This window comes from Poecilia mexicana, unplaced genomic scaffold, assembly GCF_051168715.1.
Source record: "Poecilia mexicana isolate PSO_F unplaced genomic scaffold, ASM5116871v1 scaffold_19, whole genome shotgun sequence".
Lineage (NCBI taxonomy): Eukaryota > Metazoa > Chordata > Actinopteri > Cyprinodontiformes > Poeciliidae > Poecilia > Poecilia mexicana.
Window position 1 is genome coordinate 6,693,300 of NW_028263388.1, and position 9,516 is coordinate 6,702,815.

The 9,516-nt window shown below is 39.6% G+C and overlaps 1 protein-coding gene across 1 annotated transcript; it reads right to left on the reverse strand.

The window, feature by feature from the left end:
• Positions 1-2,469: 2,469 nt before the first annotated feature.
• Positions 2,470-8,781, reverse strand: nt5m (5',3'-nucleotidase, mitochondrial). Its single transcript, XM_088016521.1, has 6 exons — positions 8,419-8,781; positions 7,976-8,300; positions 7,152-7,252; positions 5,687-5,747; positions 5,454-5,568; positions 2,470-4,206 (listed from the first exon to the last, which is right to left on the reverse strand). Exons 2-6 carry the CDS (start codon positions 8,249-8,251, stop codon positions 4,067-4,069), a joined length of 693 nt encoding a protein of 230 aa, XP_087872647.1. The 5' UTR covers positions 8,252-8,300; positions 8,419-8,781; the 3' UTR covers positions 2,470-4,066.
• Positions 8,782-9,516: the final 735 nt, after the last annotated feature.

Consider the following 9,516-nt stretch of genomic DNA (forward strand, 5'->3'; position numbering starts at 1 on the left):
ACTGCGGAGAATGTTAGGCAACTATTACTAAATGCAAAGTGTAACAGCTACCAAACATCAGAAGTTTTTCATACACTGCAAAATCCATCTGGCTGGAACAATAAAGTAGAAGATTTTGGAAAACTGTTCAAAAGAATTCATTATATGTTTTTCTGATATGACATGGACTGATGGAGGAAATGACAACAAGGACAAAGAGGTGTGCCCCATCATGTCTGAACTCTCCCACCACCCCACCATGCTGGGAGGTGAAACTTTGAGGGGTGGGCAAGTTTCCTAACATCTGTCCAAACTATGCTATCTGTTGTTCATTTGGTTCACCCTGTTAAAACAAAGAAGAAGGCAAAGGAAAAAAAGCACTTCAATGTGTCCTTTATGTATTTTTTACTGTCGTCAGGTGGAGAAAACAATGTGTTAGATCAGAAAAGATAGATACCGAATGTGAAGTTGGAGATTTCCAGGCACAAGCACACAAAGTCATTACCATATCTTCTCAAAACCTCCTTCTAAGCACACTGAAATAAAAAGGTTGGCTTTGTTTTGTGTCAACTTAGTTCTGAAATTTTTTTCAATGCAAAATCGTCTTACTCCAATAAATCTAACATTTGGAGTTGGTTCAGAGTGTCAACCCTGTACCCTCCATCTACTCACATGTGCTAATGTAAACACGCTACAGTAAGTTGAACATCTACTGTATCTGAAAATGACTTGGATTTTCTAAATATTTTTATTTCTTTTCATAGTTTAAAATAGAAAAACTTTCCAAATAACAGAAACCTTAAGTTCTGTTATTTGGAAGGTGCAATTTTTGTTGTACTTTCTTTTTTTTTGACAACATGAATGTGCTAATGTTTTTCCTCAGTGAGTGAAGTGAGAAGCATGGATCACTGTGAAATGCTAAAAGCAATAAGAGCATAACAGTTGTCCCATGCAGATCATCTGCCTTTCCAGTGGTCTCCAAATGTTTACAGACATTCATCTTTGGCATAACTTTCAACAATGAATGTGAACCATTATTATTTTTTTGTTTGAAGTTTGAATTCATTGTGGATTTCCCCTGCTGTCAAACACCCTGTTGGAACAACCATTACAGTAAACCCACACTCCTGTGCTCACGTTCACCAGCTCTTACGGCTCTGTGAGGCTATATTTGTTTGTTTTCCTGTGTAGCTGACTGCCCTGACGTTTGTGTGTGAATCACAGTGCATGGAGATGTTTATGGGACTAGCCTTTTGTAATGAGGATATAAAAACTCCCCACTAAAGTAGGCCAAAAATAAAACGAAATGGATTCAAATTTAGCAACACCAAAATGAAAGCTTCCATCAATGCAGTCTGGTCCTGTAAAATTAACATGCAGTTATTTAAAGTTGGTTTTCAGGGGAAGCGTGAGAAGCAAGTGCAACTTCTCAGCTTGTGTCATGCTGCCCTCTGGTGGTGAAATAAGTGAATTTTCTCTCTTCTCTCCCAACAACTGCACGGCTGACTTCACTTTTCTTCTTCAGAAACAACGGCAGGAAATGCTGGTCCATTCACGTCGTTGCAACTTCAACAGTCTTGGACGATCAGTCTTGTATTCCGGTTACCCTGGTTACTATGATGCAGAGGAATGAGCGGCATCCCTCACTTCCTTTTGCTGTCCAGGATGCCCCTCCAGTCATCAGACCAAGACAGCAGCCGTCTCTGGGAGGGACTGACGGACAGATGCTTGTTGTGTTCCCACGCTGGTGTGGGCTCCACACCTGATCAAGACATGAAAGATTATGTAACCCATTACTTGTGTTTAACAAGGAGGAGCCTCCAGAAGGTTGTTTCAGAGCAACTGCAGTCAAAGACGAACAGGACACATGGATACACATATAAAATGTGTGTTGCAACCCCTGATTTCAAAGGAATTTACTGGGATTTCACACAACAGACCATGTTAAAGTATCCTGGTAAAAAAAAGAACTGCATGAGGAACAGAAGATAAAGCAACATTTGACAATGACAGGGGAAAAGGTGTAAAAATACAAAATAATTGTTTCTACTCTCAAATTTAATCCATTTTAAAGACTGCTTAAGAACCTTGGGAACTATGTATTAATTTATTTACCAAAACATATGAAGAGATTGTTATAGAATAATTTAAGCAACTAATACAAAGTAGTAGTATTCGTATTACACTGGGAGCTGTAAAATCCATCTGGGTGGAATAAAGTAAAAAAAAAAAAAAAACTGTCTGGAAAAGTGTTGAGATGAATCCATTAAGTTATGTTTTATGGACCGATATGACATGGACTGATGGAGGAAATGACGAGGACAAAGAGGTGTCCCCCATCATGTCTGAACTCTCCCACCACCCCACCATGCTGGGAGGTGAAACTCTGAGGGGTGGGCAAGTTTCCTAACATCTGTCCAAACTGTCTGCCTTAGCGTTTGTTTTAGCAGGGTGAACCGAAATGAATAACAGATAGCACAGGAAAAAAAGACATGTTAAAGTGTCCTTTATTTTTCACTGGCTTCAGATGGAGAAAACAATGTGTTAAAACAGAAAAGTCAGAAACCGATTTGAAGTTGGAGATTGAACCAGGCACAAACACACAAATCTAAGGACCGTGTCTTCTCAAAACTTTGATGAAGAGCAACAAGCTCCTTTAAAACAGTAAGGTAAAAAAGATTTGTGTTGTTTTGCGGCCACTTCATTCTGAAACACTTTTCAACTCAAAAATCGTCTTACTCCAATAAATCTAACACTTTGGAGTTAGTTCGACGTTTCTACCCTCCATCTACTTTTATGTGCGAATGTAAACACGCTACAGTATAAAAATACACATAGTACATCTCATGTGGAACATCTAACTGAAAATGACTTGGAATTTCTAAATATTCTATTTAATAGTTTAGAATTGGAAAACTTTTCAAAGAACAGAAGTTTTAAGTCGCTATGTTTGTTTTACGTGGGTTTTTTTGGCAACGTGTGTGTGCGAGTACGTTTTACCTCAGTGGGTGAAGTGAGATGCATAGATCATTATGAAATGCTAAAACAATAAGAGCACCAAAGTTGTCATTTTTAAGTTGCATAAAAACAAAACTTTCCTCCAGGTCATCCGCGGTGGTGGTCAGAAGTTTACATACCTTCATCTCTGGCATCGATTTCATGCTCATTTAGGGCTTTCAGTGACGAATTTTAACTGTTTCTTTTTGGTTGAAGTTTGAATTTATTATGGATTTTCCCAGCCATCAAACATCCCTGTTGGAACAACTGTTTGTATTAATCTCTTATCTTAACCGTCTAATTGTGGATTTGAGGTCAAGATGAAAAATTTGGAAAACTTGAGAAGCAAACCCTCGACCTCAAGGATATCAAAACAAGCAGGTCCATGGTGCCAAACTTTTAATTTTTTTCTATACAGTCATATTTAAACGTAACATTAAAAGTGAAACATGCATGCCAGTGATGAGTGGATGTAAATTTCTGTACATTACAGTGGTGTTTCATTTAAGTCAAGGTAAAATAAATACCAACTATAACCGTTACAGTAATCCCGGGTCTGATGTCACACTCCTGTGCTCACGTTCACCAGCTCTTACGGCTCTGTGAGGCTATATTTGTTTGTTTTCCTGTGTAGCTGACTGCCCTGATGTTTGTGTGTGAATCACAGTGCATGGACATGTTTATGGGACTGGCCTTTTGTAATGAGGATATGAATAAACCGCTACAGTGGGCCAAAAATAAAACGAAATGGATTCTGAGCAGAAAGCTCCAAATTTAGAAATCATAGGAGAGCAATACCAACAACTTCCATTAATGCGGTCTGGCCCTGTTAAAAATCGACATGCGGTTATTTAGAGATGTTCGGTGGAAGTGTGGTTGGCCTGTGTCATGCTGCCCTCTGGTGGTGAAATAAGTGAATTTTCTCTCTTCTCTCCCAACAACTGCACGGCCGACTTCAGTTTTCTTCTTCAGAAACAACGGCAGGAAATGCTGGTCCATTCACGTCGTTGCAACTTCAACAGTCTTGGACGATCAGTCTTGTATTCTGGTTACCCTGGTTACTATGATGCAGAGGAATGAGTGGCATCCCTCACTTCCTTTTGCTGTCCAGGATGCTCCTCCAGTCATCAGACCAAGACAGCAGCCGTCTCTGGGAGGGACCGACGGACAGATGCTTGTTGTGGCAGGCGGTGAACAGGATGTGTTCCCACGCTGGTGTGGGCTCCACACCTGATCAAGACATGAAAGATTATGTAACATATTACTTGTGTTTAACAAGGAGGAGCATTCAGAAGGTTGTTTCAGAGCAACTGTAGTCAAAGACGAACAGGACACATGGATACACATATAAAATGTGTGTTGCAACCGGTGATTTCAATGGGTTTCATTGGGATTTAACACACCAGACTAAGTTAAAGTATCCTGGCAAAAAGCAGTCCCTTGTTCTACAGATGGTCTGGACCCTTGGCTACTGATGACCGATTGCTTCCTGAAGGTGTACACTCAGTTGAAGTTTTAAATTTTACCCAATCGCTAATGTTTGTAATGTATGAAATGCTCCGTTTCGATTTTATGCAACTAGCCGGAAATTGCGTGTTCTGTAAACGACCAGCTTGTGCTCCAAAGAGAGAAGTGCCGAGTCAAACGAAGCGGCTGCTGGTTTTAATTCAATAGACTGAAAGGCTTCATTTACAAAAACTTGAAGAAAAACATCGCAAAAACTACAGTCAGACTATAAATCTAAAACAAAGCAGAAAATCGACTTCATCGTTCACAACTTTTCCTTCTGTTCACTGATTGGCCTGGCTGGTATTCCGACCAAAGAAACCCATTTAAATGGGGGAAAGATCAGCAAGAAAACTGAAATTGGTGCACCACTACTGAATACATTTGCAAGGCTATGTATCATTGCAAATGTAACAATCCCCTTCTATTGGAAATGATGTCTATAAAGAAATTTCCCCCTAAACCTAAGAAGTTGCGTCACCTCTTGGTGGCAACAACTGTCATCGAGTGTTCGTGAGAGTTTTCCAAGTCATTTATAAGTCCAAACTTAGACTGGATTACTCACACAAAGTATTTATTTTTTAAGCCTTTCAGGAGTGGATTTTCTGCTGTGCCTTGGATCACTGCTGTGCTGCTTAACTCAACTGCGCTGAAGGTGCCACCCTAAGGCCTGGACGTTCTTGAATGCTGATTAACCAGGCCTACATATGGCTGGTAAGTAAATAAATAGAGACTGACAGACACTTTATCTCCAGAGAAATTTCATACATCAGAGTTAAACTCGGAGAGGGCTGATATCTTTTTTTTTATTCTGACCCACTGTTCTGGTTGGTCAGGCTGTTTCCCTTTAGTAAATAAAATTATTTTTTGTTTTTGCCCAGGCTGATATTAAGTATACTTTTTCAAAGCGTTGCTCAGTCTAAGAGCTATTGAATGCCACAACATAAACAATGCAAGTCCACAAAGCCCACCTTGAATGTCAGGCTTGTCATCTATGAGGAGGTCACCGGCAATTAGGGTTTTATCTCTGGTCAGAATGACCTGCTCCAGAAAGTCGCAGCCTAAATGCTTCTCCACCCAGGCGTACTGGAAAAACACACACGTACGCGCACACACACACAATGAAGGTGTCAGTTGTTAGAAAAAATCCCTTAATGATTATCATAGCAGAAGATTCCATGCTATTGATTAACAGGAGGCTCACCTTCTCATATGGGCAGTGTTTGTAATGTTTAATGGGGCTCGTGCAAATAAAGACATCTGTGCTGCAGGGAGAGAAGGAAACAACAAGAGCTCAGTGGAAACACATGGCGATTCATTTCCTATTCTCGCTGCATATGCCACCCACACAGCCTCTTTATTATGCTGGAAACAGGTGGCAACAGTTCACATGAAGAGCTCAAACACATCCAGAGTGATCACTTTTGATAGAAAGTGATCACTTTCTATCAAAAGTGATAGAAAGTGATCACTCCTCTCAACCCCCAAGGTGGGGTTGAGAGGAGCTTCACCCAAAGTGGTTCAGGAGAAGAAAAAGGCTCCTGAGTGCATCTGTCTAAAATCACCATCATTGTTAAAGATGGTGTCACAAACCTTGCAAAATCACTCACCACCAAGGCAGAGCTTGCTTATCACTGGCAGCAGGGTGTCTGTGAGTGAAGATTTTATTTTTTTTTTTTTTAATAATGCGGTTGAGGACTAAAAGAGACGCAAAGATGACAGAGGTCTGTCCAAGAAAAACATCAATGCCAGACTTATGATCTGCTGGTAGTACAAGGATGGGCACTTTAATATTGCCAAGTTATTTTATTGGTTGTTTGGGAGATCTGTAAAATTATTTGTGTATAACAAAGAAGTACTGCCTCAATGAGGTAACAGTACCCCTACTTTCTGCCTAAGGACATTGCCATTGGCTTGAAAAAAAGTTATCCTGGTGTAACAATTCTATTACTAACTTGTTTTTGCTGCCCTCTAGTGGCCAAATATAAGATTCAATACCATCTCATCAACAAATGTATGTTGAAACGCCGAGCTGCAAGGCTACCATGAAGCTTACTTAGTTTTGGAAATGTTCTCTGTTAGTTTCAACCTCAAAGGCACATTACAATGCTGTTTACATGTCAAGGAATCTTTATCAAACGACTAGCAGGTGCGCTTAAAAAATAAAGGACCGAATCACCTGAGTACCAACTAATTTGACTTGTAAGATTATCCTGTATGCTGACGATGTATTGCTTTGTTCCAAAATGCGCAATCTTTTCTTTATGAGACAGTTAAACTTGGAGGGTGTTGCTGCTTTTGGTTTTCTGTCCTGGTGATTCTTTTTTTTTTGATTGATTTGGTCTTGAACAAAGACCATAACATATAAGAGAAAAAATGCACAGGGGGTTGCTAGTAGGAGTATTTAGTCCAACAGAAAATGAATCAGTTGAAGGAATAACTTCTTCTATGCATAAAAGCAAATGCTCTTAAACTTAATCAGATTTAAGTGCATTAATGTGCATCCTGTTGGTTGGTAGTTTTGATACTTTTGATGAAAGTGGGAAGCAAAGAAAAAAATCAGCATTTCAGGCAATGTTCAATCAAACCAGTCAAAGGCAAATTCACGGATGAACTGGTATAAACAAGTTTTTATCCGTCTTATTCCGTCGTATTCTGATTGTTCTTACTCATCCATCCTGGCCATCTCCTTCACCGCCTCCACTCCTCCAGGGAGAGGATCCAAGTCTATGAAGAAGCCTTTGGACTCCCAGATACTGATGGCTTTTTCCTGGAGAGAGATGGAAACAGTTAGTTTACACCCACCGGATCACGTGTGTTTGCATTAGTATCAGTGTATCTGATACAAATGCAGGTACAACAAGAAGGAACAAAGGTCAAGTTTGTTATCGACATGCTGTGAAAAAGTCTTAACCCATCCAAAACATGGGACAGACGTTTGCATTCTTACTGTTGGATTTCACAAAATGCAACGTTTTTAAAAAGTTCAGTGAAAAATGCTAATTCTGCTTTTTGTGGAGTTAATGACATCACAAGAGGAACAAGAGTCAATATGGTCAGCTGACAGCAGAGTTTAGATTAATTTGATATACCCCTCCCTTCACTAGTTTGGCCTAGAACTTTTCAAAAGCTGCTTTCAAATGTTTTATTGTTCAAAGTTTTTCCTGAAATCCATGTAGTGATCCAACTTTCTGCTGCAGCCATACAAAATACAAGTAAGCCAAAGGAAGAAATGTATCAAATATAAGGAAGAGGTCTGGAGCCACCTAAAAAAATTAATAAAAGACTTAACTGTCATAATTATTACTTTGATTTCCCTTATAATTAAATTTTTTCTGTCAAAATTCTAACTTTTATCTTAAAATACTGTCTTTAATCTCAAAATTTGTACTGATTTTTTTCTGAAAATAAAATTCAGAATTATGAGATCAACATAATCATTTAGCTATATTGTATCTCCGTAAAAACTGTTTCTATCTGACCGTTTACTTACACTTAGGTCGGATCTGAGCTGTCCGTACTGTAAAGACACCCAAAAGCCTCTCCTGTCATCCAGGGTGATGAAGGGCTCGTCCGGGTACCTGGCCCTGTATTTCTTCAGGAAGCCCCCCTCGAAGTCCGCCAGCACTCCGTCCATGTCGACCAGGACCCGCAGTCTCTTACCGGCGTCGGAGGAGGACGACATGTTTATAGCAATCCTCTTAAACGGATCAGGGAGCAAAGTTTTCCCTCTTCCCAGTAGGCGTGTTGCAGTCGTGCACAGCAACATCGCTGCTGCCGCCGCCAACGATCGCTAAACCTCTCCGAACTCTCTGCGCCTGGAACAAGCCGACAAAAAGTCCGCATTGGAGAGAAAAAATAAACTTATTTTAGCACTGTTTTTTTTCTTTCTTTCTTTCTATTGCTGCTTATTTATGACGTTGTGTTTCACTGTACATGGCCGTTTCGCTGCTGGAGTTAAGCTAACACTGTTGGCTCCCTGTCAGGCTAACAGCAGCAGCGGCCAGGTCAAATGTGACACCGCTGGACGCTGCACTGAGAGCGGTTTGACGATGTGTTAGCTACCCGTCAGCTGTTACTGGGCGTCCCACTGCAACGGTAACAGCCGCCACTGAAGCAGTGTGGACGGAAACGGACAATTATCGCCTGTTTTTGCGGCATCAGGAGGAAGAAGAGCTCAGCTGTGGGAACAAGCTGTACTACAAACAGGTGTTGTGTCGAGTTCGGGTTCCCCCGTTGAGATTTGTTTCCTCATCAGTTGCGCTTCTAAACGGTGTTTTACGGCGAAGTAAAATAAAACGTTTTGCCCGTGGTGCATTCAAGTCAATTCGTACATTTGCATAGGTATATTTAATTCTTTCCAAAATATTGAAAAGAATTATTTAATAACATGAACAAAGTCATGTTTATCACTTAATAAGCAAATAGCACAATCCAAAAATGAACATTGCCTTCATTTATTAATTGTCTAATAGTTTTATGCTTCTGTGTCTGTTCTTGAATTGTCAGTGTGTAAAGAATGAATGAAAGGCTGAAAATGAAACATCACATGCTTCTCTTAATGATTATCATAGCAGATAATCATTAATCATCTTTTATGATGCATACTTTTGTTTGCCAATATCTAGAAGGAAAGCAAAACGAGTCAAATGTTCAAACTTGAAAATTCTGTCTCATGGTTTTCATCCATTCAGACAAGCAATAAAAATAACTTTTCTGTTTTTTTCTGCTGAGTTTTCCTGCTCTTGTAAGAACAATATACCCACCCCAGTACATTCCAGACCTTTACCTACTCATGTACTCATAGAAAAGGTTCTGTAGCTTTATTTGTCTTGCTTAAATAGCAAAAACTGACAACAATAATAACTGACCTCAAATAACTTTAAATATACCACAAATGAGGTAATAAAAAAAAAAAGAAATTAATTCAACCCACTTAAAAATTTGGACCAAATAAGTTACTCCAACATGATGAATACATAAAAGACAACTTGTTGACATGTTGATAGGATTAAGTGAAACTCATTTTAATCA